Source organism: Tympanuchus pallidicinctus, unplaced genomic scaffold (assembly GCF_026119805.1).
Source record: "Tympanuchus pallidicinctus isolate F22 unplaced genomic scaffold, pur_lepc_1.0 scaffold22, whole genome shotgun sequence".
Taxonomy (NCBI): Eukaryota; Metazoa; Chordata; class Aves; order Galliformes; family Phasianidae; genus Tympanuchus; species Tympanuchus pallidicinctus.
Genome location: NW_026294739.1, coordinates 27,787,154 through 27,806,917, shown reverse-complemented (window position 1 = coordinate 27,806,917; position 19,764 = coordinate 27,787,154). Strand labels below are relative to the sequence as shown.

The 19,764-nt window shown below is 41.3% G+C and overlaps 1 protein-coding gene across 7 annotated transcripts; it reads left to right on the top strand.

Annotated features, from left to right (window-relative positions):
- The first annotated feature begins 317 nt into the window (after positions 1–317).
- On the top strand, positions 318–18,808 carry ATMIN (ATM interactor). Of its 7 annotated transcripts, none has more exons than XR_008207833.1 (6): positions 318–537; positions 5,052–5,177; positions 6,188–6,387; positions 7,351–9,321; positions 11,133–11,170; positions 16,104–18,808. XR_008207833.1 is itself a non-coding variant. In XM_052687267.1 (4 exons), exons 1-4 carry the CDS (start codon positions 334–336, stop codon positions 9,179–9,181), a joined length of 2,361 nt encoding a protein of 786 aa, XP_052543227.1. In that variant the 5' UTR covers positions 318–333; the 3' UTR covers positions 9,182–15,956. The 7 variants fall into 7 exon arrangements, 1 of the variants encoding a protein (XP_052543227.1); XR_008207832.1 differs by lacking the exon at positions 16,104–18,808 and adding an exon at positions 13,558–15,956; XR_008207830.1 differs by lacking the exon at positions 16,104–18,808 and adding an exon at positions 13,086–15,956.
- The last annotated feature ends 956 nt before the right edge of the window (positions 18,809–19,764 follow it).

Sequence of the window (19,764 nt, the reverse complement as noted above, 5' to 3'; positions counted from 1 at the left end):
AGGATTGGCCCTTTTTTCCTCACACTGCACCCTAGGAATCGGTGCCACCAAGCTTCTAGTAGGCATTTCAGTCTGTGCTGGGCTTTTCCTGACGTGCTCTCCCAAATCGAGGGAGGGATTTATTGTAAAGCTTCAAAATTCTGCATCACAATTAAATACGGGCATTAGAGGGAAAACAGGCTCGGCGGTGAGCACCACGACGCGGCGGCAAGCGCCCTCCTCACATCGCTGACGCGCATCTCGAGCTGCGCCGCGGGCGCTCCGTGACGAACCGGCCGTTCCCCGCCCCTCTTTCCCGCCCCCGGAAGCGGGGCGCGAGCACCTGACAGCAACATGGCGGCGGCGGGGCGGCGCGGCGGGGCCGTGGGGCAGCCAACCGCGGGGGACCCGCCGCCCGCCCGCGAGCTGGTGCGGCCCTCGGTGACGGAGCTGTCCCAAGTGAGGACCAACATCCTGTGCACCGTGCCCGGCTGCGGCAAGGTGCTGCCCAACAGCCCGGCTCTCAACATGCACCTCAGCAAGGCCCACCGGCTCCAGGTACCGCCCGGCTCCGGTGATGGCCGCCGGTACCCGCTGGGCTGCTGGGGGAGCGGGTATCGCGGGGCGTCTCGGTAGATCCCCCCGAAGAAGCGTGCCCGGGTTCATGTGTAAATGCATCCGTGTGCGTGCAGGTCGGGCGGGCTGTGGAGGATTGCACCGCAGCGGTGTGCGGGGTGTTACCCATTACGTGCCGCTGTGCTGGCAGTTCAAAGTTCGGGACTCGGTTTCTGTTATTCCCTTCGGTGTATCGGTTGTTTTTCCATGGCTTGGGAGGTGCACCCGCAGCATGGGCAGCGGCTGGCAGAGTGTGCAGGCCGTGCCCGGCCTCTGCTGGGTCATCCGTCTGCTTTACTTGTCGGTAATATCGGTGAGCGACAACACGAGAAGCTGTGGGTGCCATTTTGGAGAGAAGCACTCATTGCCACGGCACTACGGAGAAAATGCAGCGAGTGTCGGGAGGAGGGTGGGTGACTGAGGGTGGCCTGACAGCAAGTTGCTCTTATTTTTCTCCGAGTCCCCGTGCAGGGGGTGTGGGGGTGAATGCCACTCCTGGAGAACTATGAGCACGGCGTTCCTGGCTGCATTGGGAAGAAGCAGCTACAGAGGGTGAACAATTAACTGTTGTTTACGGAAATAGCAAAGGAAGAAATCGACAGCGCGTTTCAGCCCATCATTTGTGAGGAGGAGGAAATGATCTCGAGGATACTAGCTGTGAATCTCAGCATTACAATTCCTATCTGAAAACAGTGAAAAGTAAAAAAAAAAAACTGAATAGAAATGCAATACGCACCAACAACTTTTGTCTTGATATGTATTATGCCTTGCATACATGTATTTATGGGTAGAGGTACAAGAGAAGTTTAAAGTGGGCCTTCAGGCTCAGCAGACAGTTTTGAACTGGATCTGAGTGTTTGCAGCAGCCCCCCGATGCTGTGAGGGCAGCAGCAGTGTGTTTCAGAGCTAAGGTGAGTGAGGAAGTGCTTCTCTCTGAGCTGACTTCTTAGTGCCCTGTGTAACTGTAATGTGTTTCATGTGCCTTTCTGTTAAATCTAGCTTGGGGAGGTACTGAAACATACAGTTTGAGGTTGCATACAGCTTCCCAGAAACATTTGGCTTATTCCAATGTTGTCATTGAGAGAGAATATTACCAAGGCTTAAGGGAGATCAAATTTTCCATGTTGTCTTTCAGGTAAAACATATTCAGTGTTATGCATGTCTTCAGTCTGCATCTTGAATGGGAGAATAAGAGTACTAAAGTAAAATATAAGTTTGTTACTCTGTGTCTCCAGAGGGGGATGGAGTTAAACTAATACAGGATTTTTTCCCTTTAAGAGAGATTTGATTCCCAAGACAAAAATCATAGAATCACAGAATGGCCTCAGTTGAAAAGGACCACAGTGGTCATTTAGTGTCAACCCCCTGCTATGTGCAGAGTTGCCAACCACCAGACCAGGCTGCCCAGAGCCACATTCAGCCTGGCCTTGAATGCCTCCAGGGATGGGGCATCCACAACCTCCTTGGGCAGAAAAATAGTTTAGTAAACTGCATTTGTCAGCAAAACATGAAGAATTATTGAAAGTAATGCTTAGCAAATGAGAGAGTAAGGAGGTACTGGGCAATGTAGTAATTCTGAAAAGAAGGGAGGCTGGCATGGTTAATTTGCATTAATAAAAGTAGTACAGCAGGATCTTTTGATGACAAAAACAATGAGGCGTTGTCACTGTGGAAGGTTTTTATGTAGAAAGCAAGATGAGCCTGTAAAAACAGAGTTACATGCAGTAGTGTTATTATTCTTTTGTGAACCTGTAACAGAAAATTGATCAGTCTTGGTTTGTAACAGAAGTAGTTGAGATGGGAAACACTTGTGAAACTTGTTTGTTTGCAGATGTAACTGATAGGGTAGTGCTGTTGTGGGAAGGACAGGCGTGGAATATTGCAGAAAGATATTGGCTTTCTGTGGCAGGGTAAGAATCTGATTCAAATAAGGTGAAACACCAAAGATGCATGGAATCTTCGACAACTTTAAATGGCAGGTGTGTCTGATGAAGGGAAATTTAAAAAAAATGGGCTTGTTTGGCCTACCAGAGAAGAAATGGTGAAATGTTAATTTCTATCTGTTTGTTTTCTGGCTTCTTGGCTTCACTGAGCCAATGAAAACATGAGAACAGTGACATTTAATTTAGAAACCGGCACTTAACATATTAGGCTTGGAGACTTTTGAATGCTTCTGTCTTTTGTCTGTGTTATTTTATGGGGAGAAGAGGAAGACTTCTATGTAGTTTAAAAATGAATCTAGAGGAATTAATGTAAAGGAGAGGATTCAGTGGATTCCTGTGATAACAAGGAGACTGCCATCAGTGCTGCACTGCAGTGTGCAGCTTGCCCTCCGGGTAGGTGACCCAATGCAAATGTTACACTTAGTTCTTATATAGTTCTTATGCTAAAGCAAAGTGGACTTATTTCTCAGTGTTATCATCTCCTACTTTCAGGAATGTTGTGAATGCTTGCCTGTAGTCTACTGTAAGGTACCGTTTTAAGTTAATCCAGCAGACAGAATAAACCTGCTTCAGGGAAGCCAGACGTCACAAAGTTCACCTTGGCTAAATCTGTAGCACAGACTGCTGCTGCCTGCTCCTCCTTGCTGTTGGTACAAGTCCCAAGTGTTAGTGTTCCTTGCAGTGCTACTGGCTGTGCTGTGAGGTGTTAGTGCAACAAATGCCTCCACTAAAGCTGTCAGTAGGCATTGCAGAAATGCGGGGAATAAAATCAGTTGTACAAAGAAAGGACTTGTAAGAATGCCTGAAATGTGTGTGATTAACCATGTAGAGCCAGCAGGGCTTTGAAGAAAGTCAAAACAAGGATAGTGTCTGGTTGGGTTACTTGTATGCATACGGAGTCTCTCAACTTGTCTCAACAGATCTGCACCTGGAAAATCTGTGTTCCAGCTGTTGCGTCTTCTTACTTATGTTTATGTGTTTTTGATAACACTTGGCATTATTCCACATCTTAGTACTGAAGTCATTTCTAAAATCTGGCTGTGGTATACCTGCTGAGTGCCTGAACATATTTCCCTGTCATTTATTGGATTGCAATGTTAAACGTAGCATGCTTTGAATAAATAACTCAAAGTGCTGCTTACTAAGCCTGCTGATTTCATCTGCACTTGGAGAGAACAAATACAGCTTTGATTAAAGGGATAAATGTTATTCCTCCCAAAGGCTTGAAGACTTGCATCTAGTGAAATTATTTCTGGAAAAATTTGGAGTTAAAGAGTGTAATGGCAGGCAAACAGGCTGTAACAACCAGATTTCACAGTGGTTATTCAGCAGAGATAAAACACGCCTGCTATTGAATAGCTTGTCCATGGGAAAGGCTGCTGCACACCCAGGAAGTTGCTTGAAGTGCTACAGCGTTACAAGAAAACTCCCCCTTGACAGAATTATTCTGGTAGTGGGGATTTAGTGTGAGAAATGACAGCTGTTTACTTCACCTGAGCCTATTGCACTTTGTGAGTCCTGCGTATGGTCTGACCTGTGCAAACATGACAGGCTGGAGTTCTGCCCAAAGAAAGCAGCTGGGGAGTCAGTCACTGCCATGGCTTCCACATCTCACCACTTCTGCTTCCTTCTACTCTTATCATACTGAGGAAAATCAGGTGCAGATCTCAAACAAGGTCTGTGCTGGTAATTCAGCAAAGAACCTGAGCAAAGTGGAGAAACCACTGCAGGCTGCTGTGATTGGCTCTGGGTCGGCCTCCTGCTCGTGATGTAAGGAGACTCCCAGGTAACAGAGCATCAGCTTTTGCTCGTAATTTGCTTTTAACTTTTTGGTAATACAGTCATTTCCACAAAGACTCCTTTGGTTAGGTTATACATGTGTCTTGACTGGTTTCTGTGGCTGTGTTTTCAGTAGCAATAGGTTCTCTGTTGTTGAATAATTTGGATGTTCCTGTCAGTGTGTCCCTTTTATAGGTATTTCTGTGGTTGTCTCTGAGCCACTTAATGTTTCTTTCTTTCGTTGTGTCTGTGTGATAATTCTTGTGAGGTTCGTGGTATATTTTTATTGTGTTTTTATATGTATCATATTATTGGAATGCACAGGTGAATTCATGTTTGGAGTTCCAGAACTGACATACCAGCTGTCAGTTTTGTAGGCTGGACGAATTTTGGTTTATAATTTCATTTCCTGTGGGAAAAAGGTTTTTGGCTCAAATAATGTAATAGATGGGTGTATCTTGCAGCCTTGAGCAAATATCTTGGAGGAGGTAGGTAGTACAGTACCAGTACTTCATGGAGCTTGTTATGATTTCACTCAGTAATTTTGATGAATTTGCAAGATAGTATCCATAGAGGTGGAAAATTCCATTAGAACTTCCCATATGCTTGGTGAAGTGCTTTCAACTCGTTGAGGTGTGTAAAATAATTGAGCCAAAGTTGAGGTGTATTCTGAATGCTGCCTTTAATTACAAACCTGTGGAACTGTTGTCAGCTTCTCAATTTATTGTTTTTTAGGATGGAAAGTTTAATGCACCGATAAGGAAGGGTTTGAAAACTCCACAGAAATTCTACTGCTGTCCTATTGAAGGCTGCCCCAGAGGACCAAACAGACCATTTTCCCAATTTTCTCTTGTAAAACAGGTATTCCTTTTTCCTACAGATCAATATCATACCAGTTTGTTCCAGGCCATCTGTACTCTAGGGTGTGTGCTTTCTCATTCAGATAGGAGCAAGTCCTCAGCATGTATACAGGGCTTGGAGTTACATGTGCAGAAGCTCCATGTGGGCATATGGTTGGTGAATTTGCATCAGAGGACTTGAAGCTTTTGATGAGGCAGATGGTGGTATGTTCTGCTAAAATTGACAGCTGCTCTCCGCAAATTAGTAAGACTGACAAAGATCAGAGAGGGGAAAAAATCAGCAGCAAACAATGAAAGTTCGAAATGCAGCAGAGGCTTTTAAAATGCTTTTTCCAGTGGTCAAGGTTTAACATTTTTTTTGTTTTACTATCAAAATACATTTGCTTACAAGACATCCGATTAAGAAAACACGTAAAATGTATTTCTTTGTGAAAAATCGAAAAACATACTTCTGTTGGTCAGCTGTGGAAGCCTGGACCATAGGAGATGAATGCTGCATAAATGCCATAGATGAGAAGCAACAGTTCTGGTGCTCCGCAGTTGTCCTGTTTGATTTGATACTGTTTGCTCAGTAGTAGATTGTCAAGAGGATCTACCTGTTGCAGCATAGGCTCTTTGGCAAGATTAACCTCTAGGCAGTAAGACAAGAACAATAAGAAAATTCATATTTTATCAGGACACAAATTTGTACCTGCATTTTGAAGTGGTGGAAACTGCTGATACAGAACTAACATGATCAGGAGCCTCCCAGTACTTCATTCTCGTAGCTTGGAAAGCTGAACATAGCATGAACTTTGTGTACACACAAAGTATGTGCAAATAAAGTCTCATTAGTTGTTATATTCCACTTCTTGCCTGCCATCTTGGGCAGCCTTTCCTACTGAGACATTTCAAAAGATTTTAATCCTGCTTCTCAGTGCTATTTAACAACAGAAGAAAAATATACAAATATTGTTTCCCTAAAAGTGACTTAGCTGAAGGCTAATGTTTACTTTTCATTGTGTATTGTAGCACTTTATGAAGATGCACGCTGAAAAGAAGCACAAATGTGACAAATGTAGTAACTCCTATGGTACGGAATGGTATTTGAAGCGGCATATAGAGGACTGTGGCAAGACTTTCCGGTGTACTTGTGGGTGTCCCTATGCCAGCAGACCGGCTTTACTGTCTCATATTTACAGAACTGGACATGAAATTCCTGCAGAACACAGGTAAAATTGAAGCAATTGAGTACTGCTGCTTGTATGCTTCCCTGAGTCCTCTGTCCCCCATGTACCGGCTTTCTGTCTCCTTTCTGTTTACAGTGTTTGAGATTAGCTGAGATTGTTTTAGCCATAAAGCAATTCGCCATTTCTTTGTTCTGTTGCTCTTAGCAGTTTCTGTTTTGTTTCAGGCAAGGACAGTTGTCTAATCAATACCATCAGTTTTCCCTGTATGTAAACCAAAAAGTTCCATCAGCAAGTTACTGATGACACTTTGCTGCATGGCATAAATGTTTGTGGTTCTTGTTGGAACTGCTTTTACAGTTCTGTGGAAGTAGAGATGATTTGGAAATGCTTACAGCTGTAATGGTGGTGTGCAATGCAATTGAGTTTTTCTTGTATAGCCTAGTCAACTTCGCTACTGTAAGTGGATTTATTTTTTTTAATGCATGTTTTGATTGATAGTTGTTTTCAGGTGTACCTGTGTTTCATAAAGGGCAGTCTGTTTCCTGAAGCATACCCTATCTTCCTTGGAGGTTCAGCTGCAGCAAAATTTTTGCTCCTTTACACAAAAATTAATTGTGTCCTCATTTTCTGTGAGAGAACTTTACCTGACAACAATTTCATAAACCCCTCTTGTCAATGTTCAGTCTGAGCTAGCATCAAAATCACAGCATAACTGCCTTCAGATCAGTGTTTAACATCTAAAGGGGAGAAAGCCTCTGAGTCTCAATCTCTACTTAGAACATAGATCTTCATAAAAGCAGAAACTTTTTTTTTTTTAATGGGAGAGTAAGGCATGAAGTTTTACAAAACAGAAGTTCATGGAGATCTTTTTTATTTTGATCAGGATTAGTCCTATACAGCCTCATCTGGGACTTGAGTTAATATTTGCAGTGCAGTGGCTCAAAAAATGGAAGGCAGATGTATTGTGCTTGAAGGGAACATAAATTATTGATCTCATATTCACAGGGATCCTCCTAGTAAGAAAAGGAAAATGGAAACCTCTGTACATAATCAGCAGTTGTCAGAGAAAGCAAATAAAGCATTCATGGATACACACAGTAATAACCCTGGGACTCAGGAGCTGGAATCATCTGAAGTGAAACTAGTGGCATCTTTTGAAGGTTCCTGCAATTCTAACTTCACAAAGCAAGTGCACCCAAAATGTACACCGAAGATGCTTTTGCCAAAGCCCAAGGTGGCCTTGGTTAAACTTCCAGTGATGCAGCTTGCTCACTTGCCTGTGTATGTATCTGCAGCAGATTCTTCTGTCAAGCCTGTTGTAGTGGCTGTTGATAATCAAGGTTCAGTTGTAAGTACTGTTCATTTATTGCCTCAATCTGTGGGAATTCTGATTCCAGCACTGGAGGCGGAAACACTTGTATTTAAAGATACTATGCCAGTTTCAAAAGTGACAAACTCTGGTGATAACGAAGCAGTAAGTACTGGTGTACAAGTTGACTTGGATAAGGTTGCATCAAATAGCCCAGGACAAGAGCTGGGGAATGTTTGTCACAAGAATAAAATTTCTTCAATAAATGTACAGACTGACTTATCTTATATTTCTCCAAATTTTGTACCAGCTGCAGCCTGGACTCCCGATTCTTCTGTATCTTCTTGTTCTCAGACAGATCTGTCGTTTAGTTCACAGGTTTCATTACCCATCAGCGTACAGACACAGACATTACTGCCTGCTTCCAAACTGACTTCGTCCATAGCTGCTCAGACTGATGATTTTAGTCAGGCTTGTTTTCCAACGTGTGGCATTTCTAGAGAGACTCAAACCAGTAGGACGCAGGATTCTATCGATGGACGAGTGCAAATGGACCAGGCTGTAATGTGCAGTGACATCTTTGAAAATGTTCATTCATCATATAATGGTTCTACTCAAATTGAACTTCCAGAAAATAACTTAATGGCTACAAATATAGATCAAACCTTGCTGCAGAGGAGTAATTGCAAGAGCCTCAATCAAGACACAGTGAAGTCTGAATCTCTTATTGGCTTCAGTAGCCAGGCTAATATTCTTCCACCTCAAAATACGATGGATAATCAAACTCAGACAATGGACTTGCTAAGTGATCTGGAAAATATCTTTTCAGGAAACATGTCTGGCCAGACACTGGATAATCGTGGCCTTTTGTCTGAGACTAGCTCTAATGCTGACACACATCTGCCATCTGGTTCATCGCAGAGCACTGGAATAGACTTTGACATTGAAGAGTTCTTTTCAGCGTCCAATATCCAAACTCAGACTGAAGAGAGTGAGCTTGGTACCCTACCCTCCGAGCCAGTTTTGGAGTCACTAGATATTGAAACTCAAACTGATTTCTTATTCTCAGATAGTGCCACTCAATCATACAGCTGCAGAGGAAATTCTAACTTCTTAGGTTTGGAGATGTTTGATACACAGACGCAAACAGACCTGAATTTCTTTTTGGACAGCAATACCCATCTGCCTTTAGGAAGTATTCTGAAGCAGTCTAGTTTCTCCATGAGCACTGACTCCTCAGATACAGAAACCCAGACAGAAGTATATCCTGCCACTAAAAACGTACCCAACCAGAGCATAGAAAGCAAAGTCCAGCTCAGTAGTGCTGAAACACAGACTATGGATAGCTGCTTTGAGAATCTGGGGAATTTATTCCTTACCAGCAACGAGACACAGACAGCAATGGATGACTTTCTTCTGGCTGACTTAGCCTGGAATACAATGGAGTCCCAGTTCAGTTCAGTAGAGACACAGACCTGTGAAGAGCTGTGCTCCTTGTTTCAGAGCTCTGACAAGCCCAGTCATTGAGTACTGTGTGACAGAACTGTTTCCTGTGGTTTGAAATTAAGTTATTGGGGTGGGAGAGATGCATCGACCAAGTAACCCATTTCGCATTGTTGAATGTAGTTACTGTGTGCGGTTGGCCTAAAAGACTTTTCATGCTGAAGGTACTAAATTGAAAATGTAACTTCAACATAAGTTATCTGTGCATAAAGGGGAGGGGGGGCATAACATGTTAATGTACATTTGAACCTTAAAAAAACAGTTTGTGGTGCCTATGTTTTTTGCTCAATCTTCTTTACGAACTGCTTCATTTAAACTGAAGAACCTTTTGAAAGTGTCCCATGTGTATCTATTTCTGGCTTATGTATAGGGTTCCACTGTGCTAGACCAAAACCTGTCCTGTCCAATTCAGATGCTTCCCTGAATTGCAGGGGAGGATTCTCTTAGTGTAAGCTACTTCTGCTTACTTTTTTTGGTAGCTTGTATTTTTCATCTGGTGTGAACATAATAAGCCGTACTGTCTTTTCCTTTATGCCTTCACAGCTCTTTCTCCTGTTCAGAACATTGCAACTTAAACACCCGTCCAGCAGCCATAGATACATGTAGACTTGAATTACGGAGCGCTGATGGTTTGCAGAATATGTAGAAAACAGTAGTTGTTCTTCCCAGATGCTACTGATGCCCTTTGAAGGGTAGAAAAAGAGCTTAGAATACATGATCAGTTGGAAAATTGTTACAATGTCCTTTTAGCCCGTGTCATAAATGGGACTAAAGTAATTTAAAGTCTTCAGAAGGGATTTGCTTGGATTATTTGAGACTGTAAGACACAAATGTTACAATGGTTGTGCCTCAGAAACTGGGATGGTTTGTTTTCTCTGAAATTCCTCTATTTCCTATGAAGATGTAAGTTGGGAAATGTCACAATGGTTTGTATTTCCACTACCTTAAAAAAAACCATCAAGGATGAGAAACTGAATTCTGTGAAATACTTCTTTTCCTGTACTTGGATTTATGCTTCCAGAACTGAAGCAAACTCACCTGCATACAACAGAGCTGGGAGATGTGCTCCCAAAAACCCTTCAGAAAATATATATTTTACTTTTGCACATTGGTCAGGAGCAGGTGGTTCCTGCAGCTTTTGGAAAGTTTTCTGAGTGTAATCAAAAACTTGGACTGATCTGTCAAAGAGAAACATGTGACCTCTTGGATTTTTGTATGTTTATTTTACCCTTCGTACTGTGCTTGTAGCAGAGGTATTCACATGGAAAAAACAAAGCCAGTTGTGAATGTATGCTGGAATTTGGCCTTAACTGATTCTTATCTTCTTGTAATGCCTGCAGAAATGTAGGCCTCTGGTTTTGTCCTGGACAGGTTTTAGTTTCTATTACATTAATTGAAAAATGGAACACCTTTGTGTCATGTTCTTGGGCTTTACTTCTCTGTTGTTGGAGGTCCTGGCTGTGTGTTTGCTAGGTGTCCCACCACTAACGGCTGTCCAAGCTGCAGTTCTTGAAGACTTGCTATGCTTTGTGCACAGCTTCATATCTTCAGCTCAAGGATGTGGGAGTACAGTCACAGTTACTCACCCAACACAGCTAGCTTGTCTTCTTGAAAATGAGCAATACCTTTTGATTTTATCTTACTGCTCTTTACATTGCCATACTGAAGTCAACACAGTGATCTGATAAGTATCAGAGTCCTGCACTGGTGGCGTATGTCCTTCATTTTGGATATATTAAATATTTTTGTGAAAATGCAAAGGCTGCAATCAGGCTGTTTGTAGTTGCTGAATCCCACAGTAAAGCTACTGAAAACTGGTCCAAAATATCATTAGTCAATATTGCTTATTCTTAAAAATGAAACAATTGATTTTAAATGGGTAATGGACTATTTTGACCATTGTTTTCAAAATAAACTTCACTGAGAGCTATTTCTTGGTAGTACTAAAATGATACTTATCTCCCTTTTTCTGCAGTTTGACTCTGATTTGATTTTCAAGGCTCTGACTCTATTGTAAGTATTGGTCAGTAGTGACTTACTATTTTGCTCATTCTCTCCTCTGTGTTCTCCACTGCCATTTGAGCTGCTATATGAAAAGTAACATCAGGTTGTCCACAACCTTTCAGCACAAACTTTTATCTGGAAGTGATACTAATACTACTTGTGCTTGCTGTTTGCATTTCCTGCTTAATTAAGTTATGCTGCCATTGCTGGCTCTTGATCTGGATGTCTGTGTAAATACTATTCTAAAACTGAATTAGTAGTTTAATTAGTCTAATTAGTGGTAGACTTGTGTGTTTCTTTTGTATTTAAGAAGAAAGTCTGAGATATGCCACTGTCTTTTAACCACTGCTTCAGCAAGTCCAGTATTTTGTCTCTGGGAAAGATAGTGCTCCACTAACCTGTAGAGTCTGACAGATTGCTGCGGTTGGTCAGGCTATTTCCAAATTCTTCATGGTCCATCATGGTGTCAGAAAAAAAAACCAAACACCTTCCTCCTGCATTTAGTTTACTGTAAGTTCAACCTTGCTGAGACTACAGCATTCTGCTAAGAACTGGTCGGGAAAGGTGAATTTGTTAGCTATGCTATCCAATTTGTTTTAAACAATTTCAAAATATCAGTGTCTTAGTTTTCTTCAGATAGCTGAGGATAATCATAAGTCACAGTTATCTTTGCAGAATTTAGTTTTGTGCTGTTTAAGAAGAATACAGTTGTGTGTACATTAAGTTCCATGCTTGAATTCTTCAGTGCAGCTTCTCTGGAAAGAAAAAAAGATAAATTTTACACCTGTGTTTGGTCAACTGATGGCTGTAATCCCCCACTGGCTGTTAGTGTGTGTGAGTGGGCAAAACTGAGCAGATGTACTTGAAACTTTTGGCTTCTGGGAGAGCATTGACTGTTAGAAAAGTTAACTGTGTTCCAGGAAAACGTAGGACACACATTCTAAGAAAAGCACAAAACAGCCTCAGAAAAAGAGAAAAAAAATAGAGTTCTGTCTTACGTCATGTCTTGTTGCCTTACATGTTTGTTTGTATGAGAGTAAATAGAGTTTCTTCTATTTTTTGGAGTTAGGCTTATGTCCGTTTCCACTACCATGGCTGTAAATGCTTGTTTCTGCTTTGGGAATGGAGGGAGTCCTCCTCTGGCTCTTAAAAGCAGCCTAAGAGATCTTGCTAGTTTGAAGTACTAATGCTCCAGAATCTAGCTGTGTGAAGCTGTTTGTGTCTAGAAACTTCTCCCTTCCAAAGGATGTGAAATCTTAAGGAAAAAGATGTGTGCAGCTATTTAACTTTAAAAGCTGTAAAAAAACCTCCAGTTTTAAACAGTTCAGGGTCTGTAACTTAATGCATGTAACTAACAATCCTTTCCATATTTTATTTCAAGACTCACTTTCACATCTTTTCTCAATTGAAAGAAAGCAAAAGGTTAAATTTCCTTGTTAGCCATATACCTTGAGAGTGTAGAGGCAACAGACCAAAGGAAGGTGACTGCCTTCCACTGTTTTAAGTCTTTATTGTGGTAGCACACCCTCATGTGCAGAGACAGATGCAAACTGATCTTTCTGTGTGGCTGCGTAAGAGATGTAGGCATTGGCAGGATTGGGATCTTAGGGTCTTCAGGGCTTTTTGGTTTGATTTTGACTTTTTTTTAATAACCTTTCAAATGTGGGATAAGTAAGATCAATAGACCCATACTGAATCAATGTAAGGTGCTAAACTTGCAAAATGTTACTGAAATGACAACTCAGAGGTGAACCAAACTTACTTGCCTTTATTATCAGTTTGCACAGCTTCCTTTTGGCTACTTTTGACATTTTTCTTTCTTTCTTTTTTTACCATCATCTCAATGTACAATTTACAGTTCCAAATACATTCACACCAAAATATTTCTAATGTTGTGAGCTTTTTCATTCCTGTTTGGTTGAAGGTGCTGCTATGCTTGTGTTCAAAATAGATCTACTGTGAATAGACCTCCGTAACAATTCCACTTGAACACTATGAGGATAGGGTTGTTGAACAGCAAGCTGCTTCAATGCATGGTGCAAACGTGCATCTTCTGTTCCTTTTGTTGTGGTGGGTCTTGATTTGATTTGTTGTTTCTTTCTGTGGTTCATGTGAATCAAAATGGGTGCTAAAAGGATTTACTGGTTAGAGCATGACTGCATTTTCTTGTTTAAAGTGCCATTGCTGTGCAGTGAACAGCATCAAGGAACCTACATTGTTCAGTTCTGCGTTGCCATGCAGTCAGGTTGATGTTTGTCTTCATGTGTGTGACTCTTCCTCTTTACTGAAAATGTCATCAGACAGCCTGAAACAGTGCAAATCTGTGACTGAGCTGCAGATCTCTAGTTAAAAGAAGTCCTTCACTTCTGATTCTTTCTCATGTGCTGGTTTTTCAGGAGTATCTTCAATGTAACTAGCAGTGGAATATGATGGGTGGCTTGTGATGAAGTAAGCCCTGCTGTAGCCATTTCACAGTGAGGAATGCTTTACATGCATGCTTCAGGCACTTGCAGAGCTAGATTGACAGTACTCTATTTTACAGATATTTGCAAGTGCATTTATGGTAAAAATAAAGCTAGGTATGAAAGCAGCCATATTTTTTTCAACTTACAGAATTCAAAACCTGATATTGATCTAGTTTAAACTTGTAACTATTTAGAATGATGAGTAATGCATCTCATGGTTGAGCCTTTCCCAAAGCATGTGTGAGTTAATAAAGCTGAGCAATGTCCTGAAAATATTCTCATCACTGGTGGGATCTAGCAGGCAAATCTGGTTTTCAAAGGTTGTTCATGTTTGATTCTTGCTATGTAAGCCAATAAACTTGCAATAAGCAGAGAAAAGCAAGTATTTGTTTCTGATACCTGTTTTACGAGTGACAGTCCCAAAGAAGGAATGTTGTCCTAACAATTGTGAAACATTTAAGTATATCAATGCATGCAGCAAAAAAACAAAAAACAAAAAAAACTGTGCCAAAATACTGATTCATATTTCCTTATGTTGGAAACTGAACTGTTACACAGAGCTACTAGTAAGTTATTCACACAAGTATTGAAACCTTGTGTTCACAGGTGAAGCACTTATTTAGTCCTGTAAATTATACATATTTTGGAATAAAGTGAATTTCAATCAATTTTTGCCCTTTGTTTTCTGCTGTGATCTTCTGTAGAGGGCACAAGTAGGGCATACAGTGCCTGTTAGTAAGTACCACCCCTTGCTCTGCAACATCTTATCTTTGGAAAGCCAGCTCTCTTTTGAATTGGTAGTTTTTGTGACTTACAGCAATCTTACAATGTCAGTCCTTCATCTCCAGAGGCAGGAAAAATTTAAGTTTTCCTGTGTTTTTCTACTTCTCAATGAATCCCGGGCACTTAAAGCATACAACACAAATGTAATCAGAAGATGCTGCATTTTTATGAATCTGAAACAACCATCAGGGAGGTTCTTTCCTTTAAGTGAGCCTTTGCTTAGAGTTTTTGTGCCAAACTGGATGTATATAGCTTGGGCTGGATTCTTTTGACCAGCAGCATTTGGGCTGGAGGAGTGGTGCTCCATCTCCTTAATGTGTGCAAAATTCAATCTGCCTTTAATCATCTTGTACACACGAGGAGCACCTCTGCAGCAGTTTCTGCTCCCTGGTAAGTCTTTTTTTCCACAAGAGGCTCTTGGGCCAGGAGGATTACTTGGTGTTTTTCAGCACTCTTACCTAAACCTGTAATTTTCAAGAGTCCTTAGCAGAAATTAACTATGTTCTGATAATTAGCTTTCAGAATATCCTACAATAAAATTACAGTCCTTTTTATTTGCTTATATTATTTTGCTATATATTTTAATGCATAGAGTAAGTTTTAATACCATTAAAATTTAAAAAGCTAGACTAGATTGAGTAGGAGCGTGGATGATAGTTGTCCCTTTCCCCTCCTGGATAAGCCCTGTGCTTAGTAATAATGATCCAAACCTTTTCTGTTATTTGGAAAATACAGAATGCTGATTTCTGCTCTTGTATATCTTGTCAACTCGCATATTAGTTCAGAGAAGATGAATGAGCACACACTGTGATGGAAAGCTCAGCTGTACTATTACAGTGGCTGCAGTCACTACTGAAACACTCTGTGGTGTTCCATGCTGCTGCTTTCAGTGCTATTACACGCTGAGGTCACTATTTGCACAATGCAGCTTTCAGTTGTAGTGGTAGCAAAGGATGGAAGGTATTTCCTGGAGGCTGGATGCATTTCTCTTTAGAGCATTTAAAGTTATCTTTGAAAGAATCAGATGCATAAGGCACTGACTGTCCTTGCTGAAGTTACAGGCTATTCCTGTTGCAAGAATGAGACGCTGGTGAGTTTAGTGGTGTTATTTCAGGCTTATTATTCAGTCGGAGCAGATCTGCCCTACAGACAGCAGTCAGACACTTCAAACAGACCATTCTTGTGAAGCTTTCGAAGCTGTCAAGATGGTCTGGAAGGCAGGACAGACTCTTAAGCTTGAAAGGAAGATTATGGCTGTTTAGAATTCAGGGAAGCTCCACCCATTTTTTAAATGCTTTCTTGTTTGGTGTTGATGAGAATTTACTGTTATTCCTTCCGTTGGTGGTGAAAGCACTGCTGATCAGTTTGCATGTAGATTCTGAATTTCCTTTGCCTCAAGAAATTGTATCTGCGCAAGCTGACTGCATTCCATCAAAACAATTGAAGGGAGAGGCAAGTTTTCTTTCTGGCTCCAGGATTTGATATGTCCTGTGGAATTGGTCCTTGAGAGGTTTGGACATAAAAATAAAGTGTTGATTTAACTTTCAGGTGTTGTCTCATGTTGTCTCATTGTATTCTTGCACTTATCAGCAGTTCTTTTTGTTTGTTTGTTTTGTTTTGTTTTTTAGTGCCTTGAATACAGGAAACCCTTCCAGCTGATCTAGCAATTAAGTTTGTTTCCTTTCCCTGGACAGGACTGGCTTTATTCCTGAGAGAATCTGATTGTAAACAAGAAGCTGCTGTTTCCTGTGGCAGATGAACCCAATGTCGTCAAGGTCACATAACTTAATTAGGCCTTATCACGTGCTGTGAATTTATGTTCTAGGCCTTGGCAGCCTTTCTGGGTGCCTTCTGTTACTTTCCTCCCTCCTTTCTTGGCAAATTCTTACATTTATTTTGTTATCCCTTTCTTTCAAGTCTTGTGTGAAGGAAGCACAAAGGAAGGTTTGCTTCAGTAAACTAGAAATGTTCCCCTCCTGGAAACAGTGTTTCTTGCAGTGGACTTGCTGGAAACTAAATTGTAATCGGTTTTTAATTGATTTCCTGTTAACTTGGTTGACTGGGCCGAGTCTCCAAGCTACCACTGCCATGCTTACAGAAGGCATGTCAGTAGCAATTTTGCTCACCAGTATTTTGGGAGTGCTTGGTTCATACCTGATAGCATCTCTGTGCAACCTTTTACATATGAAACAACAGTAGAGCTATGTTAGTTATTTGTGGGCTCTTCCAACAGTAAAAAAATCACCTGTACCCTAAGCAAGTGCAATCATAATCTCAACATAGATCTTCACTTTCTATACAAGAGAAAGAGCTTAAAGATTTTTCTATGTCCTCTGTATTTTCTGGCTGTGACTTACATCCATTTTCACACATGCTTATGAATCAAATTATAGTAAGAACTCCTAATCTGTGAGATACTTGACTGTTTCAGAAATTTCAGCAAAATAGTCTTATTTGGTGAGCAACTGGAAAACAGGGAAATATATTTTTTAATTTCAATGTTTAACCTTTTTTCTGTTGTCTTGAAGAATTTATTAGCCATCTGCAGAGCAACTTGCAATCACTATAATGAACATGTTTTTTACTGTGTTAACGTCATTTATTTTTCATTTTTTCTCACTGAAATAGTAATGTTTTCTGTTCTCTGAATGGGAGACTGTTATTTTTCCTTCCAGGCTATGCTATTAATGTTATTCATTTCACAGATGCATACATGTTTGAATTTTCTACATAGTGAAAAAGAGAGGACTTGACAAGTGTAAATGGAGCACAGCACAAGAAAGGATACTGCCTATAGGGAAGTGAGAGGGATGGGGACGAAGAAAGGAAGAGAATGGCTTGTTGGAGGATGTCTCTGTTCTGTCAGAATGAGTAACTGTGGCACTGTGACTGAAGAGCAGGGAGGACAAGAGCTACTGCTAAAAAATTCCTTACATGTTTCCTGGAAATTAAACAGGAAATTAACAAGGAGAAAAGTCCCAGGATAAGTGCTCAGGATCTTCTTGCAGGAGTGTGAGCTCTGTATGGCTTGAGAAGAATTGTGGTAGTTCATGAATTGCTATGTTTCCTCTCATTTATCATTCATGATGTTGGCTCCCTTTTTATCCTTCTGCTCTGTTCACTTAGCATCATGGCTACGGGAAGCAGTATCAACTGAAGTACCACTGAGCACCTTCGGAGAGATAATGCCTTTTTTATTCTTCCAAGAGGGGTCTGAAGTGTCCTTGGGAGTGGCATCTTTCACAGGTGGAAGTATTTGTGAAGATTTTGAAGTCAAGTATTCCAAGTCATGTGGATCAAGCACATCAAGTGCCTGGGGTTTTATTGCTTCGTGTATTGTTCAGAGCTGCTCAGTTCCACATACAGTTGGCTTTTATTGACAGGCTCTTTTCACCTTGCTAGGTTTGAACAGAGTGCACCTTTTTGTTCCATATTACTGTTTTCATGCCATGTGTTGTAGAACAGCAATTAGACTTGGTAGAATGGATCGACATCTCTTCCTGAAGTGGTATCACTGGTGGTGGCATCTACACTTGATTGTTTTCTGGTTTCAACTAATGTTTTGTGGTCTTGGCTTCTTGATCTGCACTTCTGTCAATAGGTGGCAACATGTCTGAGCAGAACAGGAGCACTTGTCTAAGTGTCTAAGCAGGTGTCTACTTGTCCTACGTGTCTAAGCAGCACTTGGAAGTTTCGTTTGACTTAAAGTTTGACTTGCTTTTGCAACTGAAAGCAGGCAAGTGGATTGGTTCTATCCCAGCTGTGCACCTGGTCATAGAGAAAGGATAAATCTAAGGCAGTCCAGAGCACTGCAAGGAGAAAAATGTAGAGGAAGTAGTCTTTGCTGATGCAAATGAGCATTCCTGCTATTTGAGTTTTCTTCTAAGAACAAAATAACATGCAGATGTCATTCCTATCCAGTTACCTCGTGTTCTGAAAGAGCTCTGAACTGAAAAATAGAGCAGAGAGTATCACAACCTTTCCATGTGGATTTTCAGTTTTATGCTGAGCTGGAACAGACTCTCTGACCTCTGACGTGTTTATTTGTGACAGGTCAACACTGCTCTCTGAGGGGTCATGCAACTTCTCCTCACTGTGTGTAAAACTGATTAGCAACCACACCTCCATGAAATTGTTTCAAAGAGGAAAAAAATGTTATTTCCCATCCAGCTTTGCAAAAGGAGGGAAGCTTCCCCAGGGATGAGGGGGGCATGGCTGAGCTTCCCCTTCCCTGCATTCCCCCAGTGCCAGGGGCTGGCGGTGGGCCTGGAGGGCAGTGAGCCTGAGGAGTGCTTCTGACAATTGACGGAACCCACGCCTCTGTGTGAGGAAAGGAGGCAGTGCTGGCCTGGAACAGGAGGGATGGGAGGTGGGGGAAAGTAGCTGACAGCACCCGAAGGAAGCAAACACTTTGTGCTGCAAACAAGTAATCAAGTTGGATATTAGGAAAAATCCTTCTCCAAAAGATTGGTCAGGAGCTGGAACAGCTCAGGGAGGTGGTGGAGTCACCCAAGAAGGGTTTAAGTGTGGCACTGAAGGACATGGCTTAGTGGGAAGTAATGGTGGTAGGTAAATGATTGGATTGAGTGATCTTGGAGGTCTTTTCCAACCTTGGCGATTCTGTAATTCGGTGAATCCTTTTAAAAAGAACACAACTATTCCTATGAGAAAATAATACTATAAATGAATGGTGTTTTTCACTTCCAAAGAACAAGATAGATCTCTTATTCATTTATTTATTTGTTTGTTTGTTTGTTTATTGCTTTTCCACTGCAGTCTTAATTGGGGCTTTTTTTAGCTCCCACACTTTCCCAAAGCCTTAAAGCCAATCACAGAGTCTGGAGGGGTGGTTAACGCTTACCTAATAAAATTGCGTAGAGCTCCATCAGGGCACACAGAAGGCAGATTCACAAGGTCACGAACTGAAGTAAACTCTTACAACTCCATTTTCTTGTTATCGTAGGTTTCTTTGGATCCTGATATTTAAAGTAATATATATATGTGTATATTTAAATCCAAACTCCCCAACTGCAGAGTAACCCTCCAAGCTGTCACCTCTCTGTTCATCAGAACGTGCAGTCCCTTGGAAATCATTCACTAACCCCTCAAATCAAACATCCTGGATAAACTCTTGTGCATCATACAGCTTACATCTTCATAGATAATGACCACACGTCCTGGTTAGGTGAGGGTAATAACTGAATGAGAGCAGAAGCCGACCTTTTGAATGCACGCACTGAGTTACTGCTTCATCTCAAAAGCTGATGTAATCATAATGCTCTTCATCTTTACATCCATTTTCTCTCTCCACAGTTCTCATTGCTATAAATAAACCTGTTTTGGAAAGTTGAGGCA

Excerpts from the sequence above, each read along its gene's own strand:
- ATMIN (XM_052687267.1), top strand. The coding sequence starts at position 334 with ATGGCGGCGGCGGGGCGGCGCGGCGGGGCCGTGGGGCAGCCAACCGCG. Across the intron at positions 5,178-6,187 it reads AATTTTCTCTTGTAAAACAG|CACTTTATGAAGATGCACGC; the intron begins GTATTCCTTTTT and ends TGTGTATTGTAG. Across the intron at positions 6,388-7,350 it reads GAAATTCCTGCAGAACACAG|GGATCCTCCTAGTAAGAAAA; the intron begins GTAAAATTGAAG and ends TCATATTCACAG.